At 37.1% G+C, this 16,808-nt stretch overlaps 1 protein-coding gene across 1 annotated transcript in view; it reads right to left on the bottom strand.

Annotated features, from left to right (window-relative positions):
* Positions 1-2,326: 2,326 nt before the first annotated feature.
* Positions 2,327-16,808, bottom strand: part of LOC128640731 (atrial natriuretic peptide receptor 2-like) — a 293,375-nt gene continuing 278,893 nt past the window's right edge. Inside the window, exons 17-18 of the mRNA XM_053693158.1 lie at positions 4,038-4,136; positions 2,327-2,481 (exon numbers count right to left, since the gene is read on the bottom strand). Of these exons, the coding sequence (XP_053549133.1) occupies positions 2,327-2,481; positions 4,038-4,136 (254 nt within the window). The remainder of the gene's footprint in view (positions 2,482-4,037; positions 4,137-16,808) is intronic.

Raw genomic sequence — 16,808 nt, 5'->3', positions numbered from 1 at the left:
GTTCTTCCTTCTCTCTGAAGTCCTTAAACTTCATGATGATATCTCTTGGTGGCGCTGAGTCAGGGGGTTTGGGCCGCAGGGCTCTATGAGCTCTGACCCAAGGGATATCTGTAGTGGAGCTCTTAAGGTGAGCAAAGAGGGCTGGGAAGTAGGCTGGGAAGTCTTTTGGGAGCACCGACTCAGGAATGCCACGGATCCTAAGATTTTTCCTACGGCTCCGATTTTCAAGGTCCTCTATCTTGTCATGTAAGTCTGATAGCAATGTAGTATGATGGTTTGTGGCATCCTGAGTTGTATTAATTTCCTTCTGCAGGTGGTCTGTAAATTCCTCTAGTGCTTCCACTCTATTGCCCATGGAGTACAAGTCCTGTTTTATTTCTGCTATTTCCTCACGGATGCATGAGCGTATAATGTCTGCAATGTCCTGTTTGGACGCCAGTGTGGAAAGGGTAGCGTTTGGCACAGAGGTACTCTCTTCAGGGGCCTCCACATGTTTCTGTGGTGCCTCCACTCTTTTCATAGGCGATCTGGTGGCTTCTGTATGCATTGATGCTTTAGCTCCCGTAGGGGAGAAAAACTGGTCCACCACACTATCCCTTTGGCTAGTTATTTTCTGTGGCTTGTTTGGTTTTGCAGAGCGTTTGGGGTTCATAGTAGAAATTTATGAAGAGCTCTACGAGCATACAGTGAATACTCTGCTGCAGAGATGGGGTGAGAATAATGGATGTCTATCCCAAGTTGGTTTTATTATGGAAGATTGAAGCTATATAAAGAAATATTTGTCTGGGCAGAGGAGATCCAGGGGAGAAATAAGTGACAATAGCTCAGCCCAATGGTAGTTATAAAAGGAAAAGGTGCACATGAATTTATATGCTACACTGAGTTTTCACGAAACTTCAGCTGATCCCTACTCCAGCAATCCTCCCTCTTTTTCTACTTGGCACCCCCCGGTACTCAGCCGTTTACTATTCATATGTCTCTCAGGTTAAACATGCGCTGCAGCAGCAGCGTTAAACTTTTTGTTGTTCCCCCTTGCCACGTGGTAAATATGGCCGCCTGTTACTGGAGGACAGGAGAGTCCGGTGGCGTGTGGGTAAGGTGTCGGTTGTGGGGAGGATGCGGGAGGGAGCTCCCTCTGTTGCTGTAGATTACCTGTGGTTTCCTTTGTAGGCAGGATGCGCATCGGCTTTATCCCCTTACACAGCTGAAGTCCTCTGCAGTTTGTAGCGCTGCGGCGTTCCGGGGAATACAGAGTGCGGCACAGGCCGTGAGGTTAATGCTGGCCCCGTAGCTTAGATGAGTGAGCTATGAACTTAAACTCGGCCCCTCGCCTCCTTATGTGAGTAACTATGAAGCCTTCATGAATTTAGCTGTAATGCAGCGAAAATGTGATCTTATGGGGTCATTTTATTGGAGCTGGTTTCCAGAGCTATGGTGTTAAGCAGCCATCTTGGCTGCGGCCAGCTCCGCCTCCGCCCTCCCCCCATAATTTTAATGAATTTTGGTTTAACCATGAAAATAGCTTTTCCAATGCAGCAACCAGAAATCTATCTCCTACTGATGAGTTCTAAAAAGAACGAAACAGGCTTGTCTACTGAGTGATTTCTGGTTTGCTGTCATAGTCCTGTTTAAAAGGATCGCTGTGTCAAAACAGTATTTTTGAAGCAAAAAAACTGAGAATTTGCATATCTAATTTGCATATCTTACCCACAATTCTCTTGTGCATTGGAAACATTGCATATTAAGAATTTCTGGGGAAAAGCAAGCGGGGATACTTGCCTAGATGTACTAATTTCCTATGCAAATATTTACATTGATTTAATTTTGAGACATGGAGAATTTTAATTTTAGTTTTTTATCTCCCCCCAAAATTTTAATGAATTTTATATATATATATATATATATATATATATATATATATATATATATATATATATATATATATATATATATATATATATATATATATATATATAATAGCCCTTTCCATTTCAAACACCTTGTCATATACCTTTGAACCCTTATAAAAAATGTATTCTTAATATTTATATGAATAATATTATCATATAGTGTATATATGAGTGTAACTGATTATTTTAATGTACTGTATTTATATTGTGTTCGGGAAACTTTTTTTTTTTAAGCCCTAAACCTTTTCCGCAAATCCTTTTTAGTTTATGCCTGAGTTGTCGCGTTTATTTTCCACTTGTAATATCACACTTAAGTTTGCGCGGTAGCTATATTATCGCAACTCCTGCTAACGATAGCGTGCCACTTATAATCTAGCCCACTGCATGTTAATCAGTGTACATTAACCTTTGCCCTATCACAAGATTGTTTTTACAAGTATGGCTGAAAGTGACCAATCAATTTCATATTTAAAACTTACCTTTACATTTAAAGTCCCACGACAGGTGAGAATATATCCCCCAATTTTATGGAGAAGATCAGCTGAACTGGAAGTGCACTGGATTTTTAAGGCTAATTCAAAAACAGAAAACAAAGTGGTTTGTAAAAATATTGGGCTTTGCATGTTACATAGCAGTTATTACCTGTATTATTACCTTGAGCCTCAGAAATTGAATATAAAAAAATATTGTGCACATTTACATAATGGTAGCAAGTTGGAACATTTTGTAAAATTGCATGCTCTATCTGAATAATGCAAGTTTAATTTTGACTTTACTGTCCCTTTAAATAGGGTTCCATTCCACACAGTTTGTAAAAAAAAAGGCATTGGAATCTACATCAGCATTGTCAGCAGTACACCAAAAACTTCCATAAAAGTTCTGATCGAATGCAAATTATTTTAAAGGGACACTCAAGTCAAAATTAACCTTTAATAATTCAGATAGAGTCTGCACTTTTAAATAACTTTCCAATTTAATTCCATTAAAAAATGTGCACAGTCTTTTTGCACAGTCTTTTTATATTTACACTTTTTGATTCACCATCTCCTACTGAGCATGTGCAAGAATTCACAGAATATAAACTTATATATGTATTTGTGATTGGCTGATGGCTGTCACATGATATAGGGGGAATGGAAATAGACATAAGTTTGAAATTTGTCATAAAGAAATCTACTATTCATTTGAAGCTCAGACTACTGCATTGTCCTTTTTTATCCTACTATATTTACTGGTTCTTTAAATAATTGCTCAGAATAATAATGTGGAAACTGCAGCATAGTATAGATATAAAATATAGGTTTTAATGTCTAATAAAAGGAATTCTAGATGTCAAATTTCGCTTTACAGTGTTGATTAGCTATTCGACATTTACATTGTATTTATTTTATAAACAGTAGTTTATCAAATACGACATCATCATTGGGTGCAAATAGATTGAAATATGCCTTAGGAAGAAACATTATGATCTTTAAAAGCATGAAATTAAAGGGACACTGAACCCAATTTTTTTTCTTTCGCGATTCAGATAGAGCATTCAATTTTAAGCAACGTTCTCATTTACTCCTATTATCAAATTTTCTTTATTCTCTTGGTATCTTTATTTGAAAAGCAAGAATGTAAGTTTAGATGCCGGCCCATTTTTGGTGAACAACCTGGGTTGTTCTTGCCGATTGGTGGATAAATTCACCCACCAATAAACAAGTGCTGTCCAGGGTGCTAGACCAAAAATTGTTTGGCTCCTTAGCTTAAATGCCTTCTTTTTTCAAATAAAGATAGCAAGAGAATGAAGAAAAATTGCTAATAGGAGTAAATTAGAAAGTTGCTCTGAAATTTCCTTCTATTATCAAATGCACTTGACTCTCTTGGTATCCTTTTTTTGAAGGAGAAGCAATGCACTACTGGGAACTATGGGTGAAACAATGACAATTTGCAAATATGTGCAGCCACCAATCAGCAGCTAGTCTACAAAGATATCAACAAAGGATACCAAGAGAATAAAGTGCATTTGATAATAGAAGGAAACTGGAAAGTTGTTTAAATTTCATGCTCTGAATCATGAAAAAAATATATATGTTTTTCATATTCCTTTATCTTGTTTGTACATTGTGTAATACATATTTGTACCTTCACTTGTAGACTCCATCCTTGAAGCTGTGTTCACTGTATCTCCAAATAAACAATAACGAGGCATTTTAGTTCCAACTACTCCAGCAACTACAGATCCTTAAAACATAAATACAAATAAATATTATCAATCACTTTTTTTATTATTATTTAGATTTTACGTAATAATCTTACACTATGTCCAGGGACAGAATATCTTTGTATTTATCACAGCAGGTCCGTTTTTGCAATGCTATATCATATATCAGTATTAAACATCTTCTCTCTACCTGTGTGCCATCCCTACTCTTCTGATTTTTTGCCTTGGTCTCCGTCCTCTCACCAACATTGATTCATTTCACATGTTTTGGGCTATGCGCCCTCCATTGTTACCAATTTTTTAATTGATGTAGTATTTTATCAATCATTATTACCATGTTCTCTCCTTCACTATGTTTGTGTGCGTCACTTTCTATACCCTCTGTACAACACCAGCTGTTTAGGTTTTTCTCTCCCTTTGCCCTGAAACATTACACTATACCTCTGTGCCATCTGCCCTTCAGTTTCTGCCATTTTCCCATTTCCATAATGTCATCCTCCCATAGGGCAAGATTACAAGTCGCGTGTCAAATCTGTTTTTCACAGTTGCGAAAATACTGCACGTGTTAAGACTTTTTCACATTTGGGGTTGCGCAGGTGTTACAAGTTGCAAAATAATGTATTTTTTTGCGCGCGTTAAACCGCGTAATCCAAACAGTCAAATTGCATGCACGTTCACGTATCCCCCCTAGAAGTCCAAGGAGATAACAAAATTGATAAAAACCATAAAACCCTAATTTGACATATTTTCCTTGAAAAGTGTACATGAAATTGCGAATATTTCATATTGCAAGAATGTTTTCTTAACGGAATATGTTCTTTTTATTTGCAATTATTTCTTATTTCTGTTGGGCTATCATGGAATTATTTCTAAATCTCATTCCTCACACCTAACATCAGACTCCAGATTTGCAAAGACATTTTACAAGCCTCACACCTAACATCAGACTCCAGATTTGCAAAGACATTTTACAAGCCTCACACCTAACATCAGACTCCAGATTTGCAACGACATTTTACAAGCCTCACACCTAACATCAGACTCCAGATTTGCAAAGACATTTTACAAGCCTCACACCTAACATCAGACTCCAGATTTGCAAAGACATTTTACAAGCCTCACACCTAACATCAGACTTCAGATTTACAAAGACATTTTACTAGCCTAACACCTAACATTAGACTCCAGATTTGCAAAGACATTTTACAAGGTAATTCACCTGACTGGCCTCTCTCCAATCAATATACTGAGTCCAATTATTTCTTATTTCTGTTGGGCTATCATGGAATTATTTCTAAATCTCATTGTAATATTCCAATCTTTTTTTCTCCAATCTGTGTCTCCAATCTTTGTTTCCAAACTTTTTCTCCCCCTCTGCTGTGTCTCAAACCCCTCCTCCCATGTTTACCCTCCTTTCTCTTTCCATTGCCTCACACCTAACATCAGACTCCAGATTTGCAAAGACATTTTACAAGCCTCACACCTAATATCAGACTCCAGATTTGCAAGCACTAGTCCTCCAATCCCTTCCCACCACCACCCACCCTATTGTTTACCTTAATATATACACACACCTTCTAACAGTAATTATGTGCAGCTGTCACTAATAATCCAGGATAGAGAAACTACTTCAGACTCACAGCCTTTGTACTGACATTTTACCACATTCTTTTATACTTTTCCAAACCTCACTTGCTCAGTCACCACACACTCTCCCATGTCATCACTCACTCTCAGTTCACTCTGCCTTATATCAGACATATTTCCTTTCTCCCTTACCTTCTGTGTCCATTCCCTATCCTTTAGATTGTACGCTTGAGAGCCTCTCTACCTGTAGGCCACTTTGTATTTAAAGTGAACTACTACTGATTGTGCTCAAGGGCAGGGCACTCCTCTCCTTTTGTATAAATGAATTATTGCACCTACAACTGTTATTTACCCCTACTGTACTTGTTTGTGTATTAATGTATCCCTGTAATGTTTTTTTTTTATTCTTTGTATAGCGCTGCATAATCTGCTGGCGCTTTATAAATAAATGATAATAATAATAATAATAATAATAAATATATGTGATGATGTTCAGTAATATCTATTTATAGCGAGGTATGTATATGAATATATATATATATGTGTGTAAAAATAAATGGGAAAGAAGCACCTATAGCAGCACTCGCTTATAGAGAGTATGGAGAGGTAGAGAGCCCTATCATCTAAAATATAAATTTTAATAATAATCAAAAAAGTAATAAAAATCCGTAAGAGATGGAAAGCACAGACAACATATAGTGTTAAAAATGGCACAGATGGACACCTACAAATAACAACCAGAAAATGGTAATATAACTGGTAATTAAATACTGGGATAAATATAGGAACCCCCAATACTGTATATGCACATATATTTATCTATATTGTAGGGGACACTGTACAAACCTATGAAAGGGGTAAAGACCCCAATAGGAGGTACCTATAACTGGCTCCTGAGTAGCTGACCTAATCCGTGTGTGGAACAATTTTCACACAAACGGGTATGCTAAGCTGTATGTACAGTTAAACCACTAAAACCGAAGGGACCCGGTCTCAAATACAAATAAAGAAAGCAGGTCAGTGAGATATACCCAGAGTCAGACCCAGAGTAGTTAGCCTAATCTGAGTGTCGTACAAATTTCACACACACGGATAATACTAATTTCACAGTAGATAGTGTAATAGGGATAAACCAACAGCAAATAGTTATGAGTAATATAAGTTATTAATTTTAGGCTGAATTAACAAACATATTTGGAACACATTTCACACATAGAGATTGTATATTGTAGGCGGCGGTTGCCTGATGTACATTTCGCCGTAGCTTTTTCAAAGGCAAACAGGATGTAGGATATCTTAGCCTATCCGATGAAATGATGAACTGATTGGTCCATCCGATCACGTGAGCACATCACATGATTGAGGAGGATGACATCAGTAAGTGGGCATAATTAGTGCACAAATCACAATTTGTAGGCGTGTTTTATTACATCGTAAACATTGAGATGTCAGAGCCGCATATTTGATTATTACACAAAAGTAAACACATGATTCCATTCAGTGTCCTGTTCAATAAGCTTAAGTTATTATCCATTATACATACTCCTGATCGGTAAGTTGGACTTGACCCAAAATAGAAAGTGTCAAGGTGCGATTCATGTAGTACAACACAAATTATTTTGTCGTGGTAGATGAAAAATAACTGTATTTGGCCATTAATTGAAGTGCTGGTATCCATCATGATCGACAGTGCATAACCTAATGGGACGGTAACCCAAGGATCTTAAGATTACAAGTATTGGGCAAGTGATTATATTAGTTCAGAGCGTAACATCAGGTTAAGATAGGGGAGAGGAGATGACAAGTATTTGCCCAACCGCTACCATTGGTTAGGACCAGAGGGTGTGTTTGATCTATATGTCTGATTTGTACAATCTACGATATGAAATAAAAGACCAGTTGCATCGATCCACCAATTTAATCTATACTTGCTTGGGACAAATCCGTGTACTACATTGAATATCCGTATAACATCATATGTGACTCTGTATTCAAGTCATCACATTAATCGAAATTAGTGCGCCCAAAGAATACAATAGTGTCTTTGTCCTGACATATTCTAAATTCCAAAATAATGTGAAGGCCATTCAGGCTGCCTCATTGGGTCTGGATCAGCTGATGTCAAAGGCAGATGCCCCACTAATACACATGATAATTGGCCAATAAGGAGGGGAATGCACAGAAAGTACACGCCCATCCTAGTATTATTGGTTAGAAATCCAAAGGTGAATGGGGAATATACTGTATATTAAGATTTGCTCCAACTGATCTGGCACCAGAGAGAATTAGATCAAAGATTAACACCCTATATATACATTGTGTACATATCAAATCACAGAGTACAATATTATTAGCAGCCATACTTATATAGTTATGGCAAATAACTACTGACAGTTTATAGATGTCTAGACAAAAATGACGATGATGTGAAGTTGCACACATAATATATATAGGAACATACAGCATAGATTACTGCACAAATTAAAAAGGTATTATAGCTGTAATCATACAACACTACACGTACACAAGTATCTTTCTGTAAATGGGAACATAGTATAGTTTGACATTTTTATAGAAAAGCTCCAAAACTATTATTTTCAATCATGCCATTACGTTAGGTGTCATAGACTTGAGCCAAAATATCCATCGGCTTTCAGGCTGCAATAACATTTGCTCAATATTAGACCCCCGTATGCCTGTTTCAATCACTTGTAGGACGGTCCTCATCAGTTCTGAGGATATCATAGTGCTTATTCAGAATATTTGTGATTTCTTTGTGTTTTTCATTATAGGTAGTTATGAACCTAACTTTCTGATCCGCACCAGAGGATTTACACCCTTTGTCGTGTCTAATAGAGGTATACAAAGATTCGACATCACATATGATTAACAGCGTCTTCTTCAACAATTCTACCTTCTAATTTACTTAGTACATCCATAGTATCCCTCACATATGAAGGTAAGGTTAATACTATGGATCTGAAGCTAAGATCAAGGAATTTACTGGCTGGTTCACATAAGCTATCTATACTAGAGATGATTGGGCGTCCTGGTGGTTTGTCTTGGTTTATATTAATTTTTGGTAATAGATAGAAGGTAGAGATTTTAGCATGTATTGCCTTTTTGGTGTGCCACGAATGGCAACTGCTAAATTCAAGTATGGAGTTGGTAGCCGTGGGTTTCCTATAGAGTTCTAATTTAATGTGTCCTGTGCTATCTTTCATTAATTTAACATCCAGAAATTCAACTTCATTTGGACTGATTGAATAAGTCAATTTTAAATTTAAATCATTAGAATTCAGCTATGGCTGTCCCCTGAGTTTGTAAAAATAATTTATCATTGAAAACAAAGAAGGTGTTTTAGGACAAATTCAAGAAGTTTAACAATAAAGTTGTTTCTGTCCTGTTTCTCTTGTGCTTCCATCTTAAGAAATAATTTTACGGCTAATTTTACGGCTTCACACCCTTTAATAATAGAGGTAAACAAAGATTCAACATCACATGTGATTAACGCTGTGTCTTCTTTAATAATTATACCTTCTAATTTACTTAGTACATCCATGGTATCCCTCACATATGAAGGTAAGGTTAATACTATGGATCTGAGGATAAGATCAAGGAATTTACTAACTGGTTAACATAAGCTCTCTATGCTAGAGACCATTGGGCGTCCTGGTGGTTTGTTTTGTTTTTTATGAATTTTTGGTAATAGATAGAAGGTAGAGATTTTAGCGTGTTTAACAGTTAGAAATGTCCATTCTTTTTCTGTAATGCAACCTTCTAATTTAGCACAGTTAATAAGATTATTATACTGATTCATAAACATTGGAAGGGGATTGGAGATTAATGGTTTATAACAATTTTTGTCATTAATGTACATTTCTTTCATGTAATTGGCAAGAGTCCATGAGCTAGTGACGTATGGGATATACAATCCTACCAGGAGGGGCAAAGTTTTCCAAACCTCAAAATGCCTATAAATACACCCCTCACCACACCCACAATTCAGTTTTACAAACTTTGCCTCCTATGGAGGTGGTGAAGTAAGTTTGTGCTAAGATTTCTACGTTGACATGCGCTTCTCAGCATTTTGAAGCCTGATTCCTCTCAGAGTACAGCGAATGTCAGAGGGATGTGAAGGGAGTATCCCTTATTGAATGCCCCACGGGAGATCTATTTCATAGGTTCTCTGTTATCGGTCGTAGAGATTCATCTCCTACCTCCCTTTTCAGATCGACGATATACTCTCATATACCATTACCTCTACTGATAACTGTTTCAGTACTGGTTTGGCTTTCTGCTATATGTGGATGGGTGTCTTTCGGTAAGTATGTTTTTTATTACTTAAGACACCCCAGCTATGGTTTGGCACTTTATGCATTTATATTAAGTTCTAAAAATATGTATTGTACTTATTTTTGCCATGAGTAAGGTTCATGTATTTCCTTGTTCTGACTTTATTAAGAAATATTTTTTCTTACCTGGGGTTTAGTCTTTTTTTCAGACTGACTACATTCTTCTTGCAAATTGCGGGCAGTACTAGGCCTGCGGGTGCGCCAAATGCTAGACTTTATTGTGTCATTCTTGGCGCGAGAATTTTTTGGCGCGAAAGTACGTCCGTTGACGAAAGTTCGTCATTTCCGGCGTCGTAGTTGACGCTGAGTCCTTACACATGGCTGCGTCGTTAGTGACGCAAGTGTGTCATTTCCGGATGTTGTTGGCACCAAAAAATTATTTTCAGTTACGTTGTGCGTCATACTTGGTGCCAAATTTTTCATTAATTTATTACCCCATTGCTATTTGCCATTCCTGAAACTGTCATATAAGGAAATTGATAATTTTGCTTTATATGTTGTTTTTTCTTTTACATTTTGCTAGATGTCTCAATCTGATCCTGCCTCAGAAGTATCTGTTGGAACTTTGCTGCCTGACATCGGTTCTACCAAAGCTAAGTGCATTTGTTGTAAGATTGTGGAAATGTCATTTGTAATAGTTGTCATGATAAACTTTTACATGCAGATAATGTGTCCATCAATAATAGTACATTGCCAGTTGCAGTTCTTTCAACTTCTAATGTACATGATATACCTATGAATTTTAAAGAATTTGTTACTGATTCGTTTCAGAAGGCTTTGTCTGCATTTCCGCCTTCTAATAAATGTAAAAGGTCTTTTAAAACTTCTCATAAAGTTGATGAAATTTCAAATGACCGACAACATAATGATTTATCCTCCTCTGATGAGGATCTGTATGATTCATAAGATCCTTCCTCAGATATTGACACTGACAAATCTACTTATTTATTTAAAATAGAGTATATTCGTTCTTTGTTGAAAGAAGTGTTAATTACTTTGGATATTGAGGAAGCCAGTACTCTTGACATTAAGACTAGTAAACGTTTAAATGCTGTTTTTAAACCTCCTGTGGTTACTCCAGATGTTTTTCCTATTCCTGATGCTATTTCTGATATGATTTCTAAGGAATGGAATAAGCCAGGTACTCCTTTTATTCCTTCTTCAAGGTTTAAAAAATTGTATCATTTACCAGCAATTTCTATAGAGTTTTGGGAAACGATCCCCAAAGTTGATGGGGATATTTCTACTCTTGCTAAACGTACCACTATTCTTATGGAAGATAGTACTTCTTTTAAAGACCCTTTAGATAGGAAACTTGAATCTTATCTAAGGAAAGCCTATTTATATTCAGGTAATCTTCTTAGGCCTGCAATTTCTTTGGCTGATGTTGTGGCTGCATCAACTTTTTTTGGTTGGAGAATTTAGCGCAACAAGAATTGGATTCTGACATATCTAGCATTGTTCGCTTACTGCAACATGCTAATCATTTTATTTGTGATGCCATTTTTGATATTATCAAAATTGAGGTTAGATTCATGTCTTTAGCTATTTTAGAACATTGTCAGTTCCTGAGATTCTCTTTTCTAGACAAGCATTACCAATTTGTTGCTCTTCCATTTGGCCTAGCACCAGCTCCAAGAATCTTTTCAAAGGTTCTAGGTGCCCTACTCTCTGTAATCAGAGAGCAGGGTATTGCGGTGTTTCCTTATTTGGACGATATCTTGGTACTAGCTCAGTCTTTACGCTCTGCAGAATCTCACACTAATCAACTAGTGTTGTTTCTTCGAAAACATGGTTGGAGGATCAATTTATCAAAACGTTTCTTGATTCCTCAGACAAGGGTCACCTTTTTAGGCTTCCAGATAGATTCAGTGTCCATGACTCTGTCTCTAACAGACAAGAGACGTCTGAAATTGGTTGCAGCATGTCGGCACCTTCAGTCTCAGTCATTCCCTTCAGTGGCTATGTGCATGAAAGTTTTAGGCCTCATGAGTGCAGCATCGGACGCGATTCCTTTTGCTCATTTTCACATGAGACCTCTCCAGCTTTGTATGCTGAATCAATGGTGCAGGGATTATATATCACAATTAATATCCTTAAATCCCAATGTTCGACACTCTCTGACGTGGTGGTTAAATCACCAGCGTTTAGTTCAAGGGACTTCCTTTGTTCGGCCAACCTGGACTGAGATCACTACAAATACAAGTCTTTCAGGTTGGGGAGCTGTTTGGGGATCTCTGACAGCGCAAGGGGTTTGGAAATCTCAAGAGGCGAGATTACCAATCAATATTTTAGAACTCCGTGCAATTCTTAGAGCTCTTCAGTTTTGGCCTCTGTTGAAGAGAAAACCGTTCATTTGCTTTCAGACAGACAACATCACAACTGTGGCATATGTCAATCATCAGGGTGGGACTCACAGTCCCCAAGCTATGAAAGAAGTATCTCGGATACTTGCTTGGGTGGAACCCAGCTCCTGTCTAATTTCTGCAGTGCATATCCCAGGTGTAGACAATTGGGAGGCAGATTACCTCAGCCATCAGACTTTACATCTAGGGGAGTGGTCCCTCCATCCAGATGTGTTTTCTCAGATTGTTCAGATGTGGGGTCTTCCAGAGATAGATCTGATGGCCTCTCATCTAAACAATAAACTTCCCAGATACCTGTCCAGGTCCAGGGATGTTCAGGCGGAAGCAGTGGATGCGCTGACACTTCCTTGGTGTTATCATCTTGCTTACATTTTCCTGCCTCTAGTTCTTCTTCCAAGAGTGATCTCCAAAATCATCATGGAACAATCGTTTGTGTTGCTGGTGGCTCCAGCATGGCCACACAGGTTTTGGTATGCAGATCTTGTTCGGATGTCTAGTTGCCAACTTTGGCCACTTCCGGTAAGGCCGGACCTACTGTCTCAAGGTCCATTTTTTCCATTAGGATCTCAAATCATTAAATTTGAAGGTATGGAAATTGAACGCTTAGTGCTAAGTCATAGAGGTTTCTCTGACTCAGTGATTAATACTATGTTACAAGCTCGTAAATCTGTCTCTAGAAAGATTTATTATCGAGTTTGGAAGACCTACATTTCATGGTGTTCTTCTCATAAATTCTCTTGGCATTCTTTTAGAATCCCTAGAATTTTACAGTTTCTTCAGGATGGTTTGGATAAGGGTTTGTCTGCAAGTTCCTTGAGGGACAAATCTCTGTTCTTTCTGTTTTATTTCACAGAAAGATTGCTAAACTTCCTGATATTCACTGTTTTGTACAGGCTTTAGTTCATATTAAGCCCGTCATTGAATCAATTTCTCCTTCTTGGAGTCTTAATTTGGTTTTGAAGGCATTACAGGCTCCTCCATTTGAGCCTATGCATTCTTTGGACATTAAACGTCCTTCTTGGAAAGTGTTGTTCCTTTTGGCTATCTCTTCTGCTAGAAGAGTTTCTGAGCTATCTGCTCTTTCTTGTGAATCTTCTTTACTGATTTTTCATCAGGATAAGGCGGTTTTGCAGACTTCATTTAAATTTTTACCTAAGGTTGTGAATTCTAACAACATTAGTAGAGAAATTGTTTTCCCTTCCTTGTTGCCTAATCCTAAGAATTCTTTGGAAAGTTCCTTACATTCTTTGGATGTGGTGAGAGCTTTGAAATATTATGTTGAAGCTACTAAAGATTTCAGGAAGACTTCTAGTCTATTTGTTATATTTTCTGGTCCTAGGAAAGGTCAGAAGGCTTCTGCTATTTCCTTGGCTTCTTGGTTAAAGCTTTTGATTCATCAAACTTTTTTGGAGTCGGGTCAGACCCCGCCTCAGAGAATTACAGCTCATTCTACTAGATCAGTCTCCACTTTGTGGGCTTTTAAGAATGAAGCTTCAGTTGATCAGATTTGCAAAGCGGCAACTTGGTCCTCTTTGCATACATTTACTAAATTCTACCGTTTTGATGTATTTGCTTCTTCAGAAGCAGTTTTTGGTAGAAAAGTTCTTCAGGCAGCTGTTTCAGTTTGATTCTTCTGCTGATATTTTAAGTTTTTCTTGTCATTAAAGAATAAACTTATAATTTGGGTTGTGGATTATTTTTTCAGCAGAAAATGGCTGTTCTTTATTTTTATCCCTCCCTCTCTAGTGACTCTTGCGTGGAGTTCCACATCTTGGGTATTGATATCCCATACGTCACTAGCTCATGGACTCTTGCCAATTACATGAAAGAAAACATAATTTATGTAAGAATTTACCTGATAAATTAATTTCTTTCATATTGGCAAGAGTCCATGAGGCCCACCCTTTTTATGGTGGTTATGATTTTTTGTATAAAGCACAATTATTTCCAAATTCCTTTGTTGATGCTTTTTACTCCTTTCTTTATCACCCCACTACTTGGCTATTCATTAAACTGAATTGTGGGTGTGGTGAGGGGTGTATTTATAGGCATTTTGAGGTTTGGGAAACTTTGCCCCTCCTGGTAGGATTGTATATCCCATATGTCACTAGCTAATGGACTCTTGCCAATATGAAAGAAATGAATTTATCACCAGGTAAATTCTTACATAAATTATGTTTTCTTTCTCCCAAATAATGACATTGATACTGTAGAACTAGAAAAAGTTCAGAGAAGGGCCACAAAGCTAATAAAGGGAATGGATAATTTAAGCTATGAGGAGAGGCTAGCCAAACTGGGTCTGTTTTCTTTAGAAAAAGGCGCTTGAGAGGTGACATGATTACTTTATATAAATATTTTCAAGGCCCATATACAGAGATGGCAGAAGCTCTGTTTTTTCCAAGAATTTTTTTGTGACAAGAGGTCACACTTTAAAGGGCCACTAAACCCAAAATTTTTCTTTCATGATTCAGATAGAGAATTGAAATTGAAACAACATTACAATTTACTTCCATAATTTATTTTGCTTCATTTTTTAAATATCCTTATTTGAATAAAAAGCAATGTACATGGTGAGCCAATCACATGATGCTTCTATGTGCAGTAACCAATCATCAGCTAGTGAGCATATCTAGATATGCTTTTCATCAAAGAATATCAAGAGAATCAAACAAATTAGATAATATAAGTAAATTAGAAAGATGTTTAACATTGCATTCTCTTTCTAAATCATAAAAGAAAAAATGTGGGTGGCATGTCCCTTTAAGGTTGGAGGAAAGGAGATTTAATCTCCTGCAATGGAAACATTTTTTCACTGTAAGAGCAATAAAATTGTGGAACTCATTACCAAAGGAGGTAGTGAATGCTAATACCATAGATAAATTTAAAAATAGTTTGGATACATTTCTGTCTAGGAATAAAATTCATGGATATGATTGCTTTTATTAAATGGGTCACCTTTTAGTGGGATTATTTAAGTTTAACTGGAGCTTTATGTAAGTATTTTACTGTATATTTGTATAGGTTGAATTCGATGGACTTTGGTCTTTTTTCAACCTCATCTACTATGTTACTATGTTACATTACCCCTTGTCCACTGGTTTCAGCACGACATCATCCCAGTCCTGAATTTCCACTAAGGCTATCCTTTCCTCCTTAGTGAGGTTGTCTATAGGTGTATTCACTAAGTTAAGCAGTTCACTTGTAACTACTTTTAAAAAGGCCTCAATAAGAGGATATTTTTGAGGTGGCATAAATTGGGACTTTTTCTTTAATATCCTGTCCAAATTTAGATGTATAGTTAACAGTACCACTCTTGGTTTCTTTTAAGAGATCATTATATCCAGTGTTTTTTGGTCACCACAATCTGTGTCCTCATGTTTACAGTACATTTTTTTAAAAGTAAGTTTCTGACAAAATAGATTTAAGTCCTTTATTAGAGAAAACTGATCAAGGGTAGGGGTAGGAGAGAAGGAAAGTCCTTTTGAGAGAACCCGAATATGATTTGGTGTAAGTACTCCCGTAGAAAGATTTAATTATCTTTATCTTCTCATTACTCATGTTTACCACTTTGGTCTCCGGGACCAGTCCTCCTATCTCCTGTGCTGGTTGTTGGACCTGTAGCTCCACCTTGTTCTGTCTCTGAGTAATCTCTCCCCTTCCCTTCCCCCTCCTTGTCCTTCTCCTGTTTGTTTGTTTATAGGTGCTTTTTTGGTTGTCGTATTTCTGTCTAAAAAAGAAACCTATCTGAGGTGCCAGCTGTCTCACTGTCACTATCCTCTATAGCTGAGGAGTCATTGTCATAGGTGTTATAAGGTTTAGTGGATGGTCTAGAGTTTGTTTGTCTATGTCTTGACAATCTATCGTCCCAATTAAATACTCTACCCTTTTCAAAATTCTTAATGTGTCTCTTTATTTTAGCACATTTAATGCTTCTTTTTTTTATCAAGTTCTTGTCGTAGTTTTTTATATGCACTCTTAAAATGGTAATATAACTGATAATTAAATACTTGATTAGAGAACATGTGGCAGTTAGCTGGAAAAGGGATCCCACCATTAGCAATAAACTAGTGAGAAGTCACTTTACATGTAAGAATCAGAAGAAAGTTCTCTCAAGAACTTACGGCTGTGGGTCCTGCTCATTTTTGTAAATATATGTGTAACTGCAAAGAAATACACAGCTAGATTATGAGTTGTGCGTTAAAGTAAAAAAGCAGTGTTAACAGGTCATAAAGCTGCTTTTTTACGCCCGCTGCTATTACGAGTCTTGCAGATATAAGTGTACCGCACACTTTTTTGGCCTTACCGCAAATCAACTTATGTAAATTTCGTAAAGCCTTTTTTCTATGGGACTTCTATAGCGCCGGTATTACGAGCTTGTCCTGGT

Source organism: Bombina bombina, chromosome 10 (assembly GCF_027579735.1).
Source record: "Bombina bombina isolate aBomBom1 chromosome 10, aBomBom1.pri, whole genome shotgun sequence".
Classification (NCBI taxonomy): domain Eukaryota; kingdom Metazoa; phylum Chordata; class Amphibia; order Anura; family Bombinatoridae; genus Bombina; species Bombina bombina.
Note: the sequence above shows the minus strand (reverse complement) of the source record. Positions and strands in the feature narration are given on the sequence as shown.